The sequence below is a fragment of the Augochlora pura genome, chromosome 2, assembly GCF_028453695.1.
Source record: "Augochlora pura isolate Apur16 chromosome 2, APUR_v2.2.1, whole genome shotgun sequence".
Taxonomy (NCBI): domain Eukaryota; kingdom Metazoa; phylum Arthropoda; class Insecta; order Hymenoptera; family Halictidae; genus Augochlora; species Augochlora pura.
Window position 1 is genome coordinate 119,131 of NC_135773.1, and position 22,660 is coordinate 141,790.

General features: G+C 42.7%; 2 protein-coding genes across 9 annotated transcripts; one reads left to right on the forward strand and one right to left on the reverse strand.

Annotated features, from left to right (window-relative positions):
- Nucleotides 1–68: 68 nt before the first annotated feature.
- Nucleotides 69–19,224, forward strand: Rbcn-3a (rabconnectin-3 alpha). Of its 7 annotated transcripts, none has more exons than XM_078196284.1 (40): nucleotides 69–334; nucleotides 675–872; nucleotides 972–1,125; nucleotides 1,831–2,043; nucleotides 2,252–2,387; nucleotides 2,458–2,655; nucleotides 2,735–2,916; nucleotides 3,006–3,218; nucleotides 3,303–3,456; nucleotides 3,541–3,905; nucleotides 3,998–4,299; nucleotides 4,461–4,676; nucleotides 4,754–5,044; nucleotides 5,127–5,273; nucleotides 5,363–5,621; nucleotides 5,701–5,945; nucleotides 6,051–6,267; nucleotides 6,373–6,735; nucleotides 6,833–9,151; nucleotides 9,249–9,563; nucleotides 9,670–9,771; nucleotides 9,877–10,038; nucleotides 10,098–10,331; nucleotides 10,420–10,563; nucleotides 10,667–10,899; nucleotides 11,053–11,234; nucleotides 11,293–11,677; nucleotides 11,814–12,056; nucleotides 12,216–12,468; nucleotides 12,550–12,754; nucleotides 12,865–13,135; nucleotides 13,242–13,415; nucleotides 13,481–13,579; nucleotides 14,852–14,938; nucleotides 17,153–17,213; nucleotides 17,364–17,572; nucleotides 17,653–17,797; nucleotides 17,872–18,089; nucleotides 18,180–18,263; nucleotides 18,316–19,224. In XM_078196284.1, exons 1-40 carry the CDS (start codon nucleotides 248–250, stop codon nucleotides 18,442–18,444), a joined length of 10,194 nt encoding a protein of 3,397 aa, XP_078052410.1. In that variant the 5' UTR covers nucleotides 69–247; the 3' UTR covers nucleotides 18,445–19,224. The 7 variants fall into 7 exon arrangements, with proteins under 7 accessions (XP_078052410.1, XP_078052411.1, XP_078052412.1 ...); XM_078196285.1 differs by having other exon boundaries at nucleotides 18,328–19,224; XM_078196286.1 differs by having other exon boundaries at nucleotides 11,311–11,677.
- Nucleotides 19,225–19,364: 140 nt separating this feature from the next.
- On the reverse strand, nucleotides 19,365–22,576 carry Asnrs (asparagine--tRNA ligase). Of its 2 annotated transcripts, none has more exons than XM_078196293.1 (10): nucleotides 22,419–22,576; nucleotides 21,888–22,102; nucleotides 21,378–21,788; nucleotides 21,164–21,321; nucleotides 20,938–21,081; nucleotides 20,711–20,859; nucleotides 20,487–20,615; nucleotides 20,161–20,410; nucleotides 19,702–19,965; nucleotides 19,365–19,625 (listed from the first exon to the last, which is right to left on the reverse strand). In XM_078196293.1, the coding sequence occupies exons 2-10, from the start codon at nucleotides 21,919–21,921 to the stop codon at nucleotides 19,494–19,496; spliced, it is 1,671 nt and encodes a 556-aa protein (XP_078052419.1). In that variant the 5' UTR covers nucleotides 21,922–22,102; nucleotides 22,419–22,576; the 3' UTR covers nucleotides 19,365–19,493. The 2 variants fall into 2 exon arrangements, with proteins under 2 accessions (XP_078052419.1, XP_078052418.1); XM_078196292.1 differs by lacking the exon at nucleotides 22,419–22,576 and adding an exon at nucleotides 22,202–22,334.
- Nucleotides 22,577–22,660: the final 84 nt, after the last annotated feature.

Below are 22,660 nucleotides of genomic sequence, written 5' to 3' on the forward strand. Positions count from 1 at the left end.
ATGCGTACGTTGTGCGTACGTATATATACCGATCGTAAGTAAATGGGATCAGTGACGTCACGAATCTTGCAGCAGTAGCAATGTGTCTGACCGTGGGAATCCATTTAAAGATGGCCGCTGATCGAAGAACGTCACATCTTTATAGCTGAAGAAAGCTGTGAAAAACCGTTGACTATCGCTGTCGCGAGCAACGTTTTTGGTTCACGGATCAGGTTCCAAAAGAATGAACTAGTTTTACAAAAGAATAATGAATTGTCATCAAATATTAAGTGGGGCCTGTAATGCGGGAGATCGGTGTTACGCCGTTGGTTCTGTTGAGGGGATTTCATTCACTGTAAGTTCATTTACATTTTGTTCGATTACACTTTACATGGAATTGTTATTGTTATTTTAAGAACGTTTGCACCTAACTATTGATGAATTTTAGTATTTATATTACATCGTTTACGTTAATTCAATAACGATCGAGTAACAATTTATGAAACATTTCTTTACGCGCTTGTAACTTTCTTATCGTTTCAGCTTGTTGATAATCGCTCATTGCGTAGTTTTCTTTTATATCGATTACTAAGATGCTTATCTCGCTTTTTTATTATTATCATTATATGTTTTCTATAATTTTACAACGTATGACATTTGTGTTGATTCTCTTCATAATTTATTGTTTGATGCAGGCGTACGCGGCAGGCTGTAATATCGTGATACTTGCCAGTAACTTTGAACGGGTTCAAATAATTCCAGGAGCTGTACACAATTACATAAGAATCAGCTGCTTGGATTGCAGTACGGACACAGGAAAAATAGCGGCAGCCTATGAAAATCAAGTTTGCATTTTTGAGCCAACGCCACTGATTCATAGTACTTGTTCTCACGTGTGTCTCGATTCTGTTATATGTGTACTTTAGCCTTGTGTATATTGTTGTTTCATTTTGATACCTTTTGCTCCCTTTCTCTTCTTGATTTATTTATAGCAACTCGAATATCGATGGGTGCAAACAGGAAGTCTACAAACGGAATCAAACATCGGATCTCTCTCATGGAATTTGGAAGGGACAAGGTTATTAACCGGAGGAGAACTTTTACAATTATGGCATCAAAACATAACCCCCTTCCAGGAGGAGCCATGTAAGTATTTCTTGTTTATCTTACGTAACTTGGATATTGGAATAATCAGCATTGTTAGTTATTTTGACACTTCCGATCAAAGTAATAGCATCCATGTCGTTAGTCAAAACAGTAACCTTGTGTGCAGCAGCAAAGGTGAATTTGTCACAAACAGGAGAAACCGTTGTATCCAGACGAAAAGAAAATACTCTGAACGTTCTTCCAGACAGTGAGTTTGTTTTCGATACGAGCACGAAAATGGAAAAGCTAACTTTCTGAATTCCAATTGCAAACGTAGTAATCCAAATACATGGTATTATGTGTTTATCGATTACGAATTTTGCAACTATTTTAAGCTGCGTTTTGAATCTATTGAAATTAGAGTATTTGCTGCTTGCTAACTAAAGGAAACCGATTAGCCTCTGCATACTGTGGACACAGCATTTACTAAGCATAATTGCTTGATCCTTTGATACTTGTTCGCTTGTAATTCGTTATTTACTTTACTTTATTTCTGTTTAATTTCACGGAAGCCGCAATAACATTCGTTTTCCAAAGTTAGTTTCTATTTTATTTTTTGCGCGAATAAACCTGATATTCGCCCTTGTACGATACAGTGTTCGTTAGTATTCTGAGTGGAAGAAGAACCTTTCCTGCGTAAAACTTGTATTTAGATTTTATTAAAAATGATGAACGAATTTCGACGATTTGTATGATTGTTTACAGCTGGCACGGTTACTTTTTCCATTGGCGGAGAAGCGGACAGTCCTGCGCCTGGAGATTCGACCAATGGAAACGAACCGGGGGCCTGGAATTGCGTTTGGAAATGCCGAACAGCTACACCAGTGCATCTGATGAGCTTCAGTCCGGACGGCACGTTGTTCGCTACCACAGGATTTAACGATAGATTAGTTAAAATTTGGTTCGAGAACAAACAATGTAAGGATCCTCCTACGTCTAGTAGATTATACTGTATCTATATCGATATCTACGTAATATGTAAATTTACATTTGTACTCAAATCTATGTGTACATGTATAGCCATATACATCTGCATGCATGTGCATATGAGGTACTGTTGTCGACTGTTATGGCTCGTGTTACGAAGATTTTAACGAAATTAAGAATAGTGTTTAAATTGATTTAGTGTTTTCAACGAGGAACGTGGATCATACAAACGTCTCGCAGTCTACAGGCAGTGATAGTTACAGTTTCGTTTACGTTGCTCATCCACGTGCAGTCACACACCTATCTTGGCGCAAGACTAGCAAATACATGCCAAAGTATGTACGACACACGTTACGGTCTAAGAAGATTTCTGGAGGAAATTCATATAGGATTTTCTTTTTGCAGAGGTTCCGTTTCCAACATGTTAGTCACATCCTGTAGAGATAATATTTGTCGTGTATGGGCCGAAACAATTCCACCGGATGTTGAAGGTTTAGCAAATATGAGCCAGTTCGAAGGTTCCGATAGACATGGACATCACGGTAAACATCGACATCATAATATGCATAAACACAGATTCATGCAACGACTGAAACACATGAAGTACGTAAATTTTTGATTTTTTGTTATCGAAAACGTGATAGCAATCGAATACTGCGTTATTATATAATTATTCTTGTAGAACGTGTTTTCATATTCGTCGGCACGCGAAACAACAGCATCAGGCGGGGCACGTAATGGCTCCAACATTACCAACTTTACCCTCCACATATTCTGTGCATGACTTCCATAATAATTATCAAGGCGTTGGTCACTATCCGGGGATGCATTTTCACTTGGCAGCAAGTATCAATGCGGAAACTGGTCAGTCATACTAGTATCAAGTCGTTCCTAGATTTTGTTTTAAAACGTAAACGCGAACAATCTATCATGTTTATTCTCCGTACCTATAGATATACCGTTGGTACCAAGTTTGATTACCGGGGATCCGGAAAGAGAACCGAATTTTATTCTGCATTGGTTAAACAACAAGGAGATGCACTTTACGATGCAAGCAGAAAGTATTTTGCAAGAACTAACCCGTAAAGTGGTAGAAAAGGAGGAGGGACTGCAACAACAGGACATGGAGCACGCGGAACACGATTCCGAAGAGGAGGGTCCCTTGAGTGAGCGTTTTCTCTTTTATTCTGTCGAACTTGATGCTAGTTCGACTTGATTCGATTGAATTGCTATTGCCTTATCTATCATAGAAAAAGGAATACGATTGCAACACGCGCAAAAGTCAGGGAGCAATGTTCGATCGATGAGCCAAGAAGAACATAGTAGTGACGAACATCACACAGCTCACACGGTCTCATCGCATCATAGTTTACCGCACAGCGTGCATTCGCATCAAAGTCTTAGGTATGCTACCGCTGAGGTATTAACTGGTACGTGCATATACCTGGCTGATACTTACTTAATAATTGCAATGTTTTCCGTGTACAGTAATACCACTTCTATTAACTCGATTGCGACGGATATAACATCTTCGATGAATCATGCTCCGGATTCTTTGGATACGACGATAGAGACATTGCTGCGAGATTGGCATCATAATCCCGACCTACTTTTCTCGATTCATCCTATCGATGGAAGCTTTCTGATTTGGCACATCGAATGGTTGGACGAATATCATCCAGGATCGTTTCGGCAAGCCCAAATATCGTTCTCAACGCGAATACCTAACGCGTTTCCGCTCGGCGATGCCTCAACAATGAGTCACAATGTATCGATGTACTCGCACAATACCGGCGGCCCTCTGTTAAACATCCGTGAAGTAGCGAAGACGTCCACGAAGACGTCCAACGACGGTGAGCGATATCATTGGCGTTTTCAAAGATCGAATTTCGAAAAAATCGGAAATTTTCTTGAGACCACAAGATCGAATGTTGTATCGGCGTAGGTGCAGAGACCGCTACTCCGTTACCGAGTCTAATTGAACAAGACGAAGAGCAGTCGACGCTAACGTCGAAAGCGGGTCAAGAACTGTTGAAAAATATTGAGAATACCAACGACATGCGAGCTGGACCAAATTCTTCTGCGAAAGAAAAAGAGGGTCATCTGGAGACTCGTAAAACAAATCAGGAGACGATCAACGATCTATTAACGCATCCCAGCCCGATTGTCTCCATGGTGTCGAAACACTCGAACGGTACTTTGAATTTGTGGCAACTAACGTTTGCCGATAGAACCAAATTTTCACAGGTATTTACTGCAATCGTTTTGGTTGCTAGATAAACTGTGTTGTAATATTTTCGGTTGCATGTTCGGCTTGCTACTCACATGTTATGCTTACGCGTGCGTAATATACAATATACTGTTAATACGATAAATCTAGAAACGGGCGACTTTACTTTTGGCAACAGGTATTAAGCATTGGACATGCGTCTAGGGCGTCCGGGCATCGGTTTCGAGTGAACGATATCACGTGTCATCCGGTTCTACCGTTGCTGGTGACAACGTCACATCACAATATACCGGAATGTTCCGGGTCCCAATGCTGGAACAATGATTCGGGTGAAAACTCGGGTAACAATAAATCAGGTCCTGCTAAAGCGTCCACGAAAGATGTGTCCCCCACCGTGAGTCGATATTCTAAAAGTATTCCGTGTATAATATAATATTAGGTGTTTGTTACCATATTTAATATTCGTTCCAGGGATTTTGCAGCGAGTTGATACTTTGGCGAGTAGATACGGTTGGACCTTTATCGAAGAGCGGCGGTGTTTCGGAATTGGCGCGTATCAATTCCCCCGAGATCTCTGCGTTCAGCAACGTGGCTTGGATACCAACGTTACTGCCTAGCACTACCTTGGGAAATCTGTCGAATTCACCGAGCGCGTGTTTCGTTGCTAGCGACGGGGAAAGTTTAAGAGTTTATCAAGCCGTTATAGATGCTAGAACACTCTTGGCGGAAGTGTCGAGTAGCGAAAGACGAAGCAGAATGATGGTAAATGAAAAGACGTTCGACCGTCGTGATATGATGATGAAATATTTGAACGTACATTGATTCGTTGTCTTCCGTGTAAAAGGATTCCATGTCGAGTCTCTCGACGGACATGTCGTCTGACGATGGTGTCAGGCACTCTATTCACTGCAGGATAGAGATAGTGTCGCAGCAATCGACGGCGAGACCGGGCTGCGTGATCAAATTGGATGCCATCGCCGATGCTACGCACGTGAGTAACAACGGAATTTGCGAACCGGTCATTTTTAATCGTTTAATCGTTTGACGGAAATAAGCTTTCTTCTGGACTTCTTTTTTTAGGATTGGCAAAACACGCAGTTTCTCCACGTTTTTCAAGAACAGCTGATCACAGGAGATAGGAACGATGAAAAACAGTCTGGCGTAAATACTTCTGCTAACGATTTAGGTTTAATGGAATCCGCCTTGGACGCCATGGTAGATTTGCAGCAGTCCGCGATCTTCGAGGAACCATTCTACATAGTAGTGTTAGAAAGAACACAAAATGGTACTACGGTGCACATGTGGCGATTGGTTATAGCCTCTCAGCCGGAGACCACTGGTACTAAATTCGACAATGTGCACGCAAGCATTTAGAAGAATTTACGAATATTTTACATGGGTATCGTTTCATCGTACAGGACTTTCGGGATCGATGATGTACGTTCCGGATTCTCATTTGGTACAAGACGAAGAAGAAGAGGGAGGTACGCCCGGACGATATACTTCCATGGAGGGTAAACGGTCTCGTAGACCAAGTCAAACGCGTCGCGACAGTCATGGCGAATACGACACGTTTTTCCATAGACGACCACAAAATAGTCATGTTCGTATCACAACCACGAAAGCCTGTACTCAGGAGTTACCATTGCCGGATGGAGTCGAGGTTGGCATACTCGACGAAAACTTCTTTTCTTATTAAGCAAAGAGTTAGGCAGATTCCACGGGTCCATTAATGCGATTCGTTGTTGTTCCCTACTCGTAATGACAGGTGGTGCACGCGGCGCCAGCAGCTGGCCACTTGAGTAGCTCTTCCATATATCCTGCTTGTTTCGCACCGTACATTATAGTAACAGCATGTAGCGACAGCACTATACGTTTCTGGAAATGTAAAGTGACAAAGAATCCTTCGGACGAAAAGTTCTGTTACGAATGGTGCGAATGGGAGATGTTGCGAAAGGATCAAGAATCAACGATCGACATTACAGGTACGCCAAAATACTACAACTGATCGTTACCGTGTGTTAGGTCTGGTCGTTATGTTGGAGAATGGGGAATTTGCAACGATTTAAGCCTGACTGACTCTGTTTCAGGGCAACCGTTGAACATAAGCGCCGCGTATAGCGGACGAATCGCATGCGCATACAAATATGGGAAGTCGTTTACGCGACCGACAAAAAGTGATCCCGACTCGCGTTACGTGAATCTTTGCGTAGCCATTTACGAATGCGAGAGCACCGGCGGCAGTGAATGGATCTTAGAAGACACGATCCACTTGAAGAACATACACTTGCCGAGAATTCCAGTGGATCAGCATTTGGATCTGAGTTACCTCTACGACAGCAGATTTTTACAAAAGAAGCAAAGGCTTACTCAAGTGTTGCAAACGCTTAGTCACGAAGATGTTCGATCACCGAGAAACGGGGACAACGGTGAAACCACGAAATCGAATGCAGGTAAGGAGAATCGTAACAAGTTCGTAGCTCGCACGCGTGCGACAAAGTATCGTAGAATATAATAGCCTGTAACGGTTGAAACAACGGTTCCTGGCAGGTTTGTTGGCAGTGCCTTCGTTCAGTACTCTCCAGTCTTTGCGAAAGTCGATTATAGAGAATGGCAACACCTGCCCGCTCACACAGAAGCATTTGGTACAGTTGGACTGGGTGTCGAAGGAAGATGGTTCGCATATCTTGACGGTTGCCGTTGGATCCAAGATTATGTTATTTACACCAGTCTGCTCGGATCTCGCGCAAGCTAACATGAAAGCGATGAAAGAGTCGCAGAGCAACAATCGGCCTATACTGCGGAAAGCGTCGTCGTTGGCGCAACCGCAATTCGTCGACGAAATTCGTTGGATGAAACTACGAAAAATTGAGTTGACGACGGCGGACGGACTTCCACCGTTGCCTATGCAAATATCTTGGGTGAGGGATGGTATTTTGGTTGTTGGCATGGATTCGGAGATGCACGTTTATTCGCAATGGAAACCGAATCCCAAGAACGAATGCTTCCACTCGAATCTACAGCATCAAGAGTCGGATGAGTTTCAAGCGAGTAGAAATCTACGGGACGAAGATTTGCGAACGCTGGCACACGAAACGTCGCAGAGACGACTGGCGAATGTGTCGTCGATGCCGCATCTTTCTCGCGTCAGCAGCATCAATTTGACCATGCTCGACGCGAAAAAGAAACGAGGAATGCAGAACGAGAATTTGAATTTCGATTATATGCCAGACTACGGCTTGTTCGAGGCTTCGCGAATCGCTTGCCCGGTACTGCCCCAGTATCATCCGAAACAGTTGATGGAACTTCTGAATTCTGGAAAGATCCGGTGGGTAAAAGCTATATTGGCGCATCTGGTCAGATGCATAGGAAGTTCTTGTCCGTTGAGAACAGACGATGAGAGTTTGAGACAACGAGGCGGAGTCGGCGGGGTCGGAGGAGGCGGTGGCGGAGTCGGCGGCGGAGGTGGTGGGGGCGGCGGATGGTCCCGATCGAGGACCATGTCGGTCAGTTACGTCGGCACTGCGTCTCCTTTGGAGCCAAGAGGTTCGACCACGCAGATTCCGGAAGAGCTGATGTTGGATTATGCCGAGATAACTTCGATATCGCCGTTGCCCCTCTGGACGCTGTTGATCGCGGATAAAGAGACCAATACACCGCATCCCCACAAGACGGAGAACAAACAGGATTACAACGAGCTGTTCGATAACAACTTGGACGAAGACGAGTCGTTGGACGACATGTTGGACGAAGATTACGACTGCTCGCGGCAGAAAGATAGACGTTCTTCGGTCCCGGAAAGACAAGGAATATCTCACTTCGGGCCGAGACAAGGCAGATTGCTCTCGCGATTGTTGACGCACACCCATTTGCCTGGACTCTCCAGTTTGGATCAGATGCATCTGCTCGCTCTTGCCGACACCGTGTCTACCTGCAACGTCGATTTCGCGGAGCGATTTGCGATAGACGCAGCAAAGAACGCGATCGCAAAGGAAAATTTGACCGGTATCCCTGACGGCGGGACCGTGTCGATGGACTCGTTGGACGATTGCGGCCTGAGATTCTTATTGGCCATGAAGCATTACAATTACTTGATCCGTTGTCTTCCACTCGCACAGAGAGCACAATTCCAGAAACAAGGTATATCCTCGAACAATCTGGTTTGGGCGTTCCATTCCGAATCCGAGGAGGAACTGCTTGGCTTGATACCTTCTTACGCAAAGGGTCAGCCGAAGTGGAGCGTGTTGAAGGAACTGGGCGTTGGTTGGTGGATCAGAAGCAACACCGTGTTGAAACGATGCGTCGAAAAAATCGCGAAAGCGGCCTTCCAAGAGAAACAAGAACCCCTCGATGCCGCTCTCTATTACCTCGCTATGAAGAAGAAGAGTTTAGTTTGGGGTCTCTTCCGAAACAAGAGGGACGAGAGAATGGCCAGCTTCTTCTCTAATAATTTCACGGAGGATCGCTGGAGGAAAGCGGCCTTGAAAAATGCGTTCGCTTTGCTCGGTAAACAGAGATTCGAACACGCGGCAGCCTTTTTCCTTTTAGCGAGTGCTCTCAAAGATGCTATCGACGTTTGTTTACACAAATTGAACGACATTCAGTTGGCCATGGTCATCGCTCGGCTCTACGAGGACGACACCACTTCTCCGAATATGAGAAGACTGCTTTACGAGGAGATTTTAGGTTGCGACAAGGAAGGACAAAATCAAGATATGAACAAAGCTCATCCGGATCCGTTCTTGCGCAGCATGGCGCTGTGGATCCTTAAGGATTACACCGGATCGTTGAACACGTTGCTCTTGACGAACGTCGGAACTTTGCATCCGCAGTACAACGACGAAGCCGATAAACCCGAAGGTACAACAGGTAAGTAATGATGAAATCAGGGGCTGCGACGGATACGAGTTTCTTTAGACTTCTGACTGTTTTTCTTTTCCATTTTCATCGATTTCGATCGTTTCAGCGAATCCAAATGTTTTCAACTTCTACGTCTACCTTCGAACGCATCCGCTGCTGATCAGACAGTACATTGCATCCACCGCCCAAGATAAGAAGAAAGGACACTCGGTAGTGATATCCGGATTTAGTTACGGCGCGGACACCAAAACTCAGCCTGATAAGCAATTAACGCTGGAAGACAGTATTACCCCGTTGGAAAGGCAGCTGTACTTTACAACAGCCCACGCACACTTCAAAGCAGGTTGCCCCGCTCTTGCCCTCGATGTTTTGTCGAAACTACCTAGTAAAGTAATGGATACGAATTGCGAAGATTCGCCTAGTAAGTATATGTTTGATTCTAACTGTACCATCGTATCGTTCACTACTACGTGTTGATTTTTGCTCCGTATCGTTGACATTCTTCCCGTGTTTACTTAATTTCTAAGGTCTACTGAATAGCCCCAGCAAAACGCGGAAACATGATTCTCAAATAGATACGGGTATAATAAGCTGGGACGATGGAGCAAAGAAGACCAACGATGACGAAGGTACGTATTTATTTGTCGAGGTTAAGGAGAACTGATCAAACCTTTATCGCATAATTTCTGTGGTGTTCACACGATAATGTACATCGATGCGTGATACGACTATAGGTTTGTTTGACTGGTCCCAACCCGTGAATAACAAAACCGAAGACGAATTGGTACTGAATTGGGACGACGATGTTGCTGAAACCAACGATGTCGACAGTCCTCCCTTAAGCATGAAATTAGATGGGATAGAGACCGATGAAAGCAAAGTGCCGGAGAACGAAGGTGAGTGAAAACTTGGACGAGCTGTGTGAAAAGTTAAACGTTTGCGTCATCGTTTGCAGAGAAAAATGGAAAAGCGTCGGGTCAGTTGGATATTATGGCGCAGCAATTGAAATTTGTTGCGTGTCTGAAAATTCTAATGGAAGAATTGTCAACGTTGGCAACTGGTTTTGAAGTGGATGGAGGACAATTGAGATATCAACTATACGTTTGGCTCGAACGAGAAGTCGATGCCCTTAGACAACTTTGTAGTTACAGCGTTAATTCAGACGGGGAAGCGTACAACGTCTCAGAATGTAAGGGTGACAACGAATTCGATGTGAAGGATGCGGTACGTTTTTAGCTTTCTCGATTAACCGTAGCAATCGTGCTTCTTGCTTGTAGACGAAGGAGGGGGTATGGTGGATGACATACAATCGCACAGCAGGCCCGGTGAACAGCCGACGTTACACGAAATATTGGTAGCCGATAAATTAGATTTTGAGGCCAAGGTACAAAGAGCCGTCCGGAGAAAGAAATGGTTGAAAGGTATAGATACAATAAATTAATGGGTATCTCGTATGCTACGTAATACGGTATAGCATGCGCGAATGTTATATGTATAAAATTCCGCTTGGACGCCCGGTTACAGCGAACGAAACACTTTTGCGAACACTGCTTTCCTATTGTTCATTACACGGAGCCTCCGGTGGAGGTTTGGCATCCGTAAGAATGGAACTTGTCCTTTTACTGCAAGAGCTGCAACAGGAGAAAACGCAACAACAATTGCTCAGTCCTCTTCCGTTTCCAACAACGCTGCCTCTATTGAGCGCCAGCGTAGCTTGCAATAAAACAGTTGTTGCAGATCCAGTCAGACACTTGCAGGTACGTATCGTGCTAAACATACGTATAATATGTCTGTGTGCACGCGCGCGGTTGCACGCACACATATGTATATGTGTTTAAAATCGTAATCACGCATCGTGTTCCATGGCTTAAGGGCAATATCATCGAAATAAATTGCCTTTTTCGTTTTAGTCGCTCGCTCACGACATGCTGCAAACATTGGTTGAATTAAGAAAGCCACCGATGCCGACGAGAAATACACACTACAGCGAAGTATTCATAATGAGAGATTTAGCAGTTGCTCTGAGCGCATGCATTTATCAATCGCTCTGCGACTCCGATACGTTCGTCATGAAACATCAACAACCGGACAGGTAAGTTTTCTGAATCGCATTCGGAGTGCTCCGCTAGATTATCGTTATTATGAATTAGGAATTGGCCGGCCCATAGTTTTCCAGCTGTCGCCGAAGTGGAAGCGTTTTCCGGTGGACATTTAGTGGCCTCGAATCGACAGCACCGTCGATACTCGACGGACGATGGTGTGTGCATTAACACAACACCCTCCAAGTGGCCTGGCGTAACCAACTTGCGGTCGTTACTAGCTCGCGAGAAAGACGAGGATACGCCAAAACTGAACATTCTTCTCTGCGAAGCTTTCGTAGCAACCTACATGAGCTTGTTCGTTTATGCTCTATGGAGTTGCGACAGCCATATTCTTTACAGACTCGTGGGACAATGTTTCGACAACAGCACCTGGTCCTGCCTCTTTGGAGGCGGGGTTAAGAAATTGCTACGAGTCGCGAGCACAACCAGTCAGGTATATACACGTACATATATTCCACTCGTTAACAGCGACCTCCCCAGGTCGTTCCATTTCACTAGGTGTCCTTGCCTATGTTTCGTAAAACACTCGTACGGAAATTGACCGTTTGCTATCTGTTTGAACTGGACAGACATGTGGAACAGGAGCTGCAGCGATAGAAAGAGCTGGCGATGGTACAGCGAACGAAATTCAAACCACTGCAGGTGCTATGTGGAGCACCATGACGTCGTTGACGAAGCAGCGAGTAAAGTTGAATATGAAGGTACTGTGTCAGTTCACCGGCCAACAACCAAACATGAAAGAGGATAAGCCGACTTATAGAGAACAGTTTGTGCCGCCTCAAATGAGCATGGTTTCATATTTTCTGATGAAGGTAGGTTATTGCATTTTGATAGTTGAACGATGTTGCTATCTTATAGGAAACCTCGAACATCGTTTAAACGTTCGCGTGCGTCCTTTATTCGGCATTAACATACTTACTCGTACGTATGTGTGTTTTTTACTTGTTTCCGTCATCTTTCCACCGAACTAGCCGCACATAGATAGCGAATACGCGGACGAGATCGATTACGATTCGTCCGACTCGGCTGTATCGGATTTGGATTCGTCCGAGGACGAAGAAGACGTATTCGAAACTAATTCGAAACCAAAGATAAAACCAAAGGACAATACGGAGCACTCGAATCCGAACTCGCACAGCTGGTGCGTGATGCGATTAGCTATAGTGAAGATACTGCAACGGCAACTTCAAGAATTCTTAAACGTCGCCGGAATAGAGATGCAAGGTAATTCGAGAAACATTGTAGAGAAAATTGTTGGTTCGGTATCGAGTTCCTAAGAATGACGATATTTTCTTCGGTTAATAGAATTGCCGGTTAGCAGCCCATTGATACACGGAACGTTGGCGGTGGTAGCCCAATGGCAGGAAACGTTGCGCGAAGAATTAGACAACAAGGGACCGCCGCCTATCAATTACATTCCCGGGTGCGCACCTGATCCAACACCCACTCCGGGAAAACCGGCGATACACAAGTATCGATCGTTACTGGAGAAGGGAAACACACCGTTCAAGTAAGAGAGGAACCTAAACGATTCAGATTATACGTTGACAAATTATACGTAGAATAGCCGTCGAAACGAACGAAAACAAAACCAATGATACTCGTTCTTTCCCCGATCAGCACGCGCTTAGCGTCGGCAGCTCCGGCTAATCGGCTCTGGTGTTTCTTGATTAGACAAGAATTGGTACAGGATATATTTATACGAGCCGTGTTCGGGAAGCGAAGATCATTGTCGTCGATACTTGAGAGCAATCAAAGCGCGATGAATCATTTGAATCGTGGAATCACAACGGAAGACAAGGGTAGCGACAGCGGAACTACGAGCTTGCCCGAGCCAGTCCGTATCATTCACAAGGAACAGGACAGCATCAGCGCTTTTTGTTTGAACCAGGTAATTGATTGATTTTCATCTTATTTTCGTTCTACTTTCGCCCTGCGAAACCACAGTGGTCGTTCGTCGCTGCTCAACGATAAAATGACGTTGGGTTACGTTGCAGGTGAATCCGGGTCTAATGGCGTTGGCTACTCCACGCGAAGTACAAGAGATGAATATATCGTTGCTGCTCGAGCTACCGTCTTGGTTGGAAGACGAGTGCGAATTCGATCTGATCAATTTGAATAAACAACCGGAACCGGAAGCGGTGCAGCCAACCAGTTTCTTAGTTATTCAGGTAAGCATATTTAGGTAAACCGCGAGTCGACTTTATAGCGTACTTTCGTTCGTCTTTTCGTTTAGACAGCAGCGGATCGACCCATGCTCGCTCAAAGTCCGCAAACCAACAGCCCCCAACCGCAATCCGGCATTGCTAGTCAGAGCGGAAGAGGAGCCAGCGTGGTAAGTTATTCTTGATAATTTTCAATCGGTCACCTGTTAACCATGCAACTCGCGATTGCAATTCAAATATCGAGCACTCTTCTATCGTATGTTTGTTGATTGAAATCTTGACAATCTCACGTATCCTGTCGTGTCGTATCGTATTCATATATCATATCGTGTCGTGTATCGTATCGTGATCTTGCTCCGGCCTAACCCAGATGTTTCTGATATTCTCTTTACCTGTACGATATTCTCTGCTCCGTGTGTAAATAGTCACGTATTTTCACGAATTATCTCCGTCTCTGTCGCGACGTTACCTGCATCAGGAATATTTGGGTTAAAGGATACTCGAGTACGGAGCGCTAAGCTACTCGACTCTTACCGTTTCGGTAACCGATAGTCAGAATTTGATTAGATCGCTTCTTCATTCGCGATCGTTTTCGTACGTATGCGAGAGCTATAGAATGATCGAAATAACGATTCTCGGTTAACGAAAACTGTGCAAAAAATACCAAACGACATGTTTCCGGTGCGCCCTCTCTAAAAAGGATATTCAAAGGAAACGATCTACTCATATTGGTTTGTTTCCTTTCAAAAGCGGAAAAGTCTACCCGATAAAATTCATCAAATTTCAATGTCGATTACATCGCACATGTAGTTTTTGAAAACTGTTATTGTCGTACACGACACATGGGGGTTATAAATCTCGAAATTATTTGATGATTTGAAAATCGTCGCGTCAAGAATCGACAAAATTCTCAGAAGCAAAGCATCGTGTACAAGTTTTTACATAACGAAATAGTGTCCGGTTCGTAAAAATCAAATTACGGAGAGTTTTCTACGTGTTTACACCACGTGCGTCGTTGCATGGCATATAAGAAAACGTTCGCATTACATGGAAAATATGCTAAGACGCGTAGCTACTTCGAGGCTTGTTTCTTGAGAAAAATCGTATAAATGGGACCATGGACAAAATTTGATGTCGCGTGAGTGTTGTGGACAGAGAGAGATATGAAGAGTAGACAAGAGATGAGTGGAAAAATGAGAGAAAGAGAAGAGAGAGAGAGAGAGAGAGAGAGAGGGAGGGAAAAAGAGAGAGAGAGATTTTTAGGAAGGAAGCCTCGATAGCTGTAATTAGTTGGATAATGCCGTTGAGTAGTCATCGCACTGGGTCACGTCAGAGTAGCACAACTGGTGACAGACATGTTCCTTGTTCAATGCTTGCCTAACGTCTAACTTGGTTCGCGTCTGACCGTCGTCACTGACCTGGTGGCTCGTTCGCTCGCTCAGATGAAGGGGATGCCCGCTTTTCCTGGCTCCCACGACCTGCGTTTCTGTCAGTTTGTTGCCGATAGAAGCAAACACTTGTTGCAGCCGGTGAGACTAACTTCTAACAGACTCTAGCCTGCATAATGATATATTCTATAATAGTGTTTTAGTGCCAGTTTCGCATTCGGTACTTTCTTTGATTTCTCCGGTTTCTTTTTCTTATTCGCCACCGTCATCACCACCGTCACCGTCACCGTCAACGTCAACATCAACGTCACCGTCACCGTCACCGTCACCGTCACCGTCATCGTCACCGTCACCGTTACCGTTATCATTATCAGTATATCGATGCATTCGCTCTCTTTCATTACTTTACGATTTCCTTGTTTATTCGTTGAGTCACTCCCCGTTCTATTAATTTACTTTGCAACGATTCACGGTTTGCTCTAGTCCAGAATATCACAAGAGCATCGGAACTCGATCCAGCGTTGCTTCTCGCATCATGGAACCGTGTTCAAATTCTGTTGAGTCGAATAATTCAATTTTTCCATTGGTTTTACGAACCAGTGGGGCGCGTTTAACAGTATTCTCGAACGTACCGCGACACCTGGTAACTGATTTATTTTCGTAGATTTTCCGATTCCGACAATTATCCGTTGCGTATACTACTACAATTAGCATTTCTATACTTTATAGCACTCTAGCTTTGAAAAATGGCATCGTTGATATATTTGAACACGTCGAAGCAGTTGCAAACGTTACGAACAAGTGACAAATTCTGTCTCGCGAGGAACGATGCAACGCGTAGCGAGACATACGATAACGATCCATACCATACGAGAACACATCGTATCGTTTCGTTTGCGGAGGGTCGAAACAAAATAGTCTATGCTCTTTGTACCCGAATTCGTTCAACTATGCCCTCGTCGAAACCGTTGAGGCGTCGACTTCTGTATACGATGGTATTGTTTTTATTCGTCGCTGTTCTACGATTCGAACAAACTGAAACATAAAACGTGAAATGAAAATTTTCGGTTCATTTTTCGTTTCGCGTGCTTTCATTTCCTTTCACGTATATCCATACAAATATACAAACACGCGTACGCGCGTACGTATGTACATATATGTATACGTAGAAATGCACCACCTACACATTTTGAAAGAAAGATACGCGAAACATGTGGAAATTTCGCGCCTCTCGCTCACACCATCGATTTCCTTTTCTTCTATTCCGTTACACCGACAATTACACGATTACGAAGCCATTCGCGTTCGATGCAATCGCGAACGGTCCGTAAGCTGATAAAGTTTGAAAGTAGAAAGAACTTTAGCGATCGATGACACCAAGGAGTTGACAAGTTTTTCTCTCGTAACGTTGCATGCCTAAACAAAGTTCCCTTCGTGTGTGCGCGTGTGCGTGTGTATAGAAAATCCGAGCATCTTGTTCGTTCTGAATGTCGTCCGTAGTATTTAGATGCTGTGTTGTGCTTTTCATCTAGCCGTCGCGTTACAAATCTTGAAATACCGCCGAGGTCTACTGAGCTCACCGCCAACAGTTTGGCCCATTTGATTCGTAAAGCTGTAGAGATCGATTCGATTAAAAGATGACGCGAGATGTTTCGTGTTTGTTGCGAAAAGTCGGCAGTAGACCTCGATGGATCGAGTCGGGACGCGATCAGCAGCTTTCGCCTCGATCATTCAAATGGACTGAAGAGCGTCTCTGTGAACGTGAATGCGAATACAAATAGATCGCGGAGCAAAGGTATCGAACGGATCTGTAAACGTACCGTGAACGTGCTGTGAACGTACAGATTCATCTGATCGAGCGATCGGTCGAGAAAACTATTGTTCTCGTACACGTCCACGGAGCGAGCATTTAGTCCTAGCTTGAGCTTCTCGATGAAACCTCGAGAATGCGAAAGAGAAATTCCCCTCATCCAGCATGACGTTTACCATACGAAAACGTATAGCCATAGCCCAAAGTTCAACCAATTGCGCGACTGTTTCACACTAGTTGCGAGTTGATACTGTACTGTATTGTGTACCGTAATTGTGCGTATGCGTTCGGCATACGTTTCTCCTATATGTATCCATTTTCCTTTATTTTCGTACATGTTTTCGTCTCCCGTTGCATTTTTTACTATACTACATCTGTACGCCAAAGTTTACGTTAGTTTTTCGTTGATTCGATGTATTTTCCCTAGATTTTCTTTTGATTTGCCACAAGAATTTTCTCTATAAATGTACTTGAAATTATCAATTGCGAAAACATCGGAGATGGTACAACTTTGACTCAATGCTGGCCTTGTTTTGTTCGAACAGATCTTGAAGCATAAAATCGACGGCATTAGAAGAATCTCGTCGCATCCACTTTTGCCGTTGTGTAAGCATACCGTTTGTTAGCTACTAGCCTCTCTGGCAATCAGTTTTGCAAAACAGTTGCCTCGTTTTCTCATCGGTGATTAGTCGAATGAAATGAAATGAAATGAAATGAAATGAAACTGTCCAATTTGTATCGTCGATTCGCAAACAGACCTGACTGGTTCGCAAGATGGGTCGGTCTCGCTTTGGGAATGGGGACATCAGACGGCTGTGGCCACTCCGAGGCAACCGGGAACCTTCGCAAAGGTGACCCGCGTACGGTTTTCGCAGCACGGAAATAAATTTGGCGTCGCCGATTCCGATGGACATCTCAGCCTCTTTCAAGTAGCTTGCAGAGAAGGAACCGCTCGACCATTCTTCGTAAGAATTTTCATGTTTTCGACAGCGAACCGCACACGGATCGCTCTCGATTACCCGTCGGATACCTTTATTTTTTTCAGAACTATCAGTGTCATAGCAAAGTAACGGCAGATTTTGTCTTCCTCGGCGCGTGCAGTTTAATAGCGACCGCCGGACATGGTTCAGAAGGACGTAACGTTGCGCTTTGGGATACCCTGCTTCCGCAAAATAAATCCTTGATTCAAGGCACGTATCGTTCGATCGAAGCCAGACGTTAACCGAATGGACGCGAATCTGTTTGTTTTTCGTTGTGATTTTAGGCTTTACGTGTCACGAACAAGGTGCCAGCTCGCTGATACTCGCTCCCCAGCATCAGCTGTTGATCAGTGGTGGAAAGAAGGGCGACATTACCATTTTCGATGTTCGACAGAGGCAACAACGCCACCGTTTTCAAGCCCACGAGTCAGCTATCAAGTGTTTGGCTCTTGACCCGCACGAAGAATTTTTCGTCAGCGGGGCAGGAGACGGTGACATCAAGGTATTTCAATATTTGCTGGTCACAATCACCGCCATTATCCGTGTACAGGGCACGACTTGATCGCAACGTTGTTTCGTCTCTTCTTTTTAGATATGGGGTTTGACCGTCCACTCTCTGCTTTACTCTTTCCCCGGAGAACATCCTCGGTCTAGTTTCTTCAAAAACATTGGACAAGTAAGTCGATCGCGTACAATCAATGCATTTATCTCGAAGTAATAACGTCAAGACCGTTTTTCAGGGTGTGACGCAGTTACACGTTGATTCCGCGGGACGTTTGTTTTCCTGTGGTGCGGATGGTTCTATGAAAGTTCGCCAGTTGCCGGAACGCGATTGCGTTGTGCACACTTTATATTAGAATAATGGAAGAAACATGCTAACTAAACCAATCGGAACGAAACGATTTCAATGAAAATACGTTCAATATTAAATATTATACATAAATGTGTATATTCCTCGTAAATATTTAAATACTTGCACGATATTTTATGAGAATTCAGTTTCTCCTTCAGTTTCTGCTAAATCATAATTGGTAAAGCATCCACACGTGTACTGCTCTTTTTACCCAGAGAAATTTCTGCGTTGGTTTCATTCGTCGAAAGAAAATCATTTTGAAAGGGGTACAACCTGTATCGTTTTCTTTCAGTAAATATCCCAACATTTCATTTTTCATGCCTTCGAATGCTACGTATATATACATATATACATATAAAAACATACACTCGTATAAAAAGATCATTCGGCACCTCTAAAACTTTCAACGTAGTATGTATGTATTATATACGAAAATATTTCTACACTTCGAGTACGTGTAAAGTTTGAAAAGGTACTTCAGAGTTAACCTCGAATTGTTAATAGCATGTGTTAAATAAATATTATTTAGTATTACGTAATTAACTTTTCGTTACAAAAAGCAATTTATTGTATTTATACAAGATACTGTTGTTGTAATATTGTTGTAACGGGATACATTTTTAAAAATAGCTTTTATCATGTAAAGAAACATTTACCGCAGGCAAACTTAGTTAAATTAAACATTGTTCGTTGAATGTGTATATTGACGACAGCAATGAAACCACAAATGAAAACAGATGTTTTTTCTTTACTTTAGCACCCAGTTATATTTGATATTTGATGTAAACTTCGACATTTCCGAGACGTTTAAGGGAGTATAGAGACTAGGAGAGAATATCGGTCGTCGATCGGCCGGGATAGGCTTAATCGATTAAAACAATCGACTCATTTTCTCTTACGTTAGAAAGCAAATAAAAAAGAAAATTCATGAAGAAAACGAAACGGGGAGATTTCAATTTTATTAATATGTTTAACAATTTAGCGTATATATTTACCGGTAATGTAGGTTAAATGCGTTTCGAATAATATGCGTCGATATATTCGTTGAATTCTTCAAGGTCTACAACGTTCTAAAAAGCGCGGATAGAGACATACCTCGCGTATATGGTATCGATTCAGAAGCCAACAAAGAAATCTTTCAAGTCCCAATCCGTATCCACCGTGAGGACAGGTCCCGTATTTTCGCTGAAAGTTGTGCAGTGAATAAAACTTTGCGATCAAAGTATTTACATACTTAAATAATGACGGATCGTCGACCTACCTGATCCGTGTACCAATAATATGGCTTTGGATCGATGTTTTCGCGAGCATAGCCTGCCAATAATTCTTCCTGGTCCCAAATACGCATCGAACCACCAACAATTTCGCCAACGTTCGGTAAGAGAACGTCTACGGATTCTGTGAGCCGCTCGTCATCGGCGCAACGTTGCATATAAAATGACTTTATTTCTGCAGGAAATCTACAGAGCATTATCGGTTCGTTGATCGTATCGGTCATTTTCCTTTCTGGCATTTCGGGTATATCCTGTAGAAAAAAAAATTGTATGTTTAACTTGTTTGGTCTCATATAAACATAAACGCGTATGAAATAGCAAATCAAGCAAAATCTGTCCAATTAATTTTCTTTTTTAAATTAAACTTTAGGACACGTGAGATAGCTACAGAATTTAACGACGATAGAAACGTATTGTTCCAAATGAGAAACAGTAATCGATCGTACCTCGCCAAATTCATAAAATGTTCCGTCTTCTTTAGTTATATTGTTCTTTCGAAGATATTCGATCGCGTCGGTATAATTCATCCTTTTGAAAGGCTTCTTTGGAACTTGAAAATCTGGATTTAATTCTTTCACCAGGTGACCAAGAGGTGATTTTAAAACACGGTCCACCACATCGCATATTAGATCTTCCAATCGATCGAGTAATTCTTCGAAAGTAATGAACGCACATTCTGCCTCTATATGCGTGTATCTAAAATTTACGAACTTTGCTTCAGAACAAAATTCTGTAGATTTCTCCCGTTAAGAATATAATTTTGTGCATTTACTCTGCCAGATGTCTCCTGGTTCTAGATTGCTCGGCTCTGTAAGACTGGGCAATACAATAAACATCGCCCATCGCGGGAATACAAGTCTCAAGGTATAACTGGGAACTTTGAGTTAGAAATGCTTCTTCCCTAGTGATAAATATGTCGAAAATTGTTTTTATAACCGATACCCTTTGAAGATGAAAATATGCAAGAAAACCGACACAATATTTTCCTATATTTACCCAAAATAATCTAATTTAAACAACGTAGATCCACCTTCCACTTGTGTCTGTACTAATGTCGGTGGTGTAACTTCATAGTATCCTCTGTCATGGTAATGATCTCTGAATGCCTGCATCAAAATGGATCTCATCATCAGTACACGAGACGTCTGAAATAACAAATAAATTAACGATAATGCTAAAATAAATGATCCTGCTGAAACTACCGATTATACAAATTCTTGTACATTTTCACCACGTATCATGATGTGTCTATTATCCAGTTGAACATCTGGATGAGCCTCCTCGTTTAAAATAGAATCCGCGCCTCCAGCAGGAGCTGCGCCTATTAATTTCCAATAGTCTACATGTAATTCGTGTCCATTTGGAGCCTGGAAATTAAGATTTTGAAAATTTTGATCCACGTATGCCGAGACGCGTCGCGTTGGTGAATGCTGACAATATGTATACTACATTTTTGCCTTCTGGCACGCTTTCGAGAATTCCATATACTTGGACAGATGCTTCTGTAGATAATGTCAATGCCTCGTACGTCTGGCACAAGATATCATTGATTACGCATTGCAGGAATCCAGTTCCATCCCTCAATGTAAGAAACATCAAAGCCTTACCTGTAACATATACCAATGTGAAGTGAAGGATAGTAAATTCTAATGTAATATTGTACCTTGACGTCTAAGTCTGTGCACCCATCCAAAAAGTTTTACACGCGAACCCCTGTATTCTATGCCATCTCTAATTTTTATAAGTTTAGCCGGTTCCAAAGTGATGTCTTCTTTAATTACAATTGTTTTAGCCTCCTCTAAGTTTTTCAACCTCTTTTCCTCATCCTCTTGTAACTTTTTTTGCTTATCTTCATTTTTATATTGTTCTCTTAACCATATTTTTTGTACTTTCTTTAACTGAGACTTAGAAACTAAATCATATTTTTTAGTACTGTCTTGAGAGTCCTGATAAATTGGAGGAAACGGTTCTTTCCCCGCGTATCGCAACGCGCTTAATACCGTCTTGAAAGGATTACATTTTGAACCATCGCCCGTTTCATCGTTACCATTCTTCTGAGACGTGTAAATAGCATCTACAACATAATTTAGTAACCCGTCTATAATAATTCTTACAACGCAACAACGATAAACTTGGAAAAACTAAATAAATAGTTTATCGGATAAGAACTTACCCGGCGACGAACCTATGTTTTCTTTTCCGGACATTTTCTGTTTTGTTATACAACCTCTGCCAATTATCAGAGTTTTCACGTTACTTCGAATTTGAACCTGATCTTTTCTGATGTAATGTTGCAGATACAAGTCGCTTATACTGACACGTAGTCAATAATCTAACGTATACATGCACGTATATGTGCATATGTAGTTTACTGCCAGAATTGCTAACCTAGTATGAGCGTACATTTATATAAATACGATAAAATTTCTCCAGTGAGAGTAAGTAGATTATATGCATATCTGCATTCGATATTATTTTCGTACATACATTTATAACTAAATGTCAAAGGTGAAATTAATGATATATGACGGACAAATTGTGTTACGGTGAACATATGCATATCGTCTGCATGTCATACGATTACATTTTTATACATTTGCAAGACACTAACACGACTAAAAGAATTTCAAAATGTCGATATACATAAAATTATTTTCAATCGATTAAAGATATTAAAATTTATTATATATGCATACACGAGTACCTATGATCATCTATAACTATGACCTATAACGCCGACAAATAGAAACACATATAGTAAGTACAGTAGTCTCTACGTATCATTTTCTCCTTATCCACTAAAAAGTACATCTATCAAACTTACTTCTGCACGCTTTTCTTACTCTCTATGTTAGCGCGCACATTGCCAGCACTCTATTGCGCATCCAGTTTCACGCAGTTGCTTTAGAATGAGAACAGAAGGTAATCAATCGAGAGAGAGAGAGA

What these genes read in the sequence shown, in the direction of transcription:
- Rbcn-3a (XM_078196284.1), top strand. Translation starts at nt 248, where the DNA reads ATGAATTGTCATCAAATATTAAGTGGGGCCTGTAATGCGGGAGATCGG. An exon ending in TCGCGAGCACAACCAGTCAG is followed by an intron (nt 11,678 to 11,813) that starts GTATATACACGT and finishes TGAACTGGACAG; the next exon opens with ACATGTGGAACAGGAGCTGC. An exon ending in GCAAACACTTGTTGCAGCCG is followed by an intron (nt 14,939 to 17,152) that starts GTGAGACTAACT and finishes TTGTTCGAACAG; the next exon opens with ATCTTGAAGCATAAAATCGA.
- Asnrs (XM_078196293.1), bottom strand. Translation starts at nt 21,921, where the DNA reads ATGTCCGGAAAAGAAAACATAGGTTCGTCGCCGG. An exon ending in GCGTGCCAGAAGGCAAAAAT is followed by an intron (nt 21,082 to 21,163) that starts GTAGTATACATA and finishes CTTAATTTCCAG; the next exon opens with GCTCCAAATGGACACGAATT. An exon ending in ACCAGGAGACATCTGGCAGA is followed by an intron (nt 20,411 to 20,486) that starts GTAAATGCACAA and finishes CGTAAATTTTAG; the next exon opens with ATACACGCATATAGAGGCAG.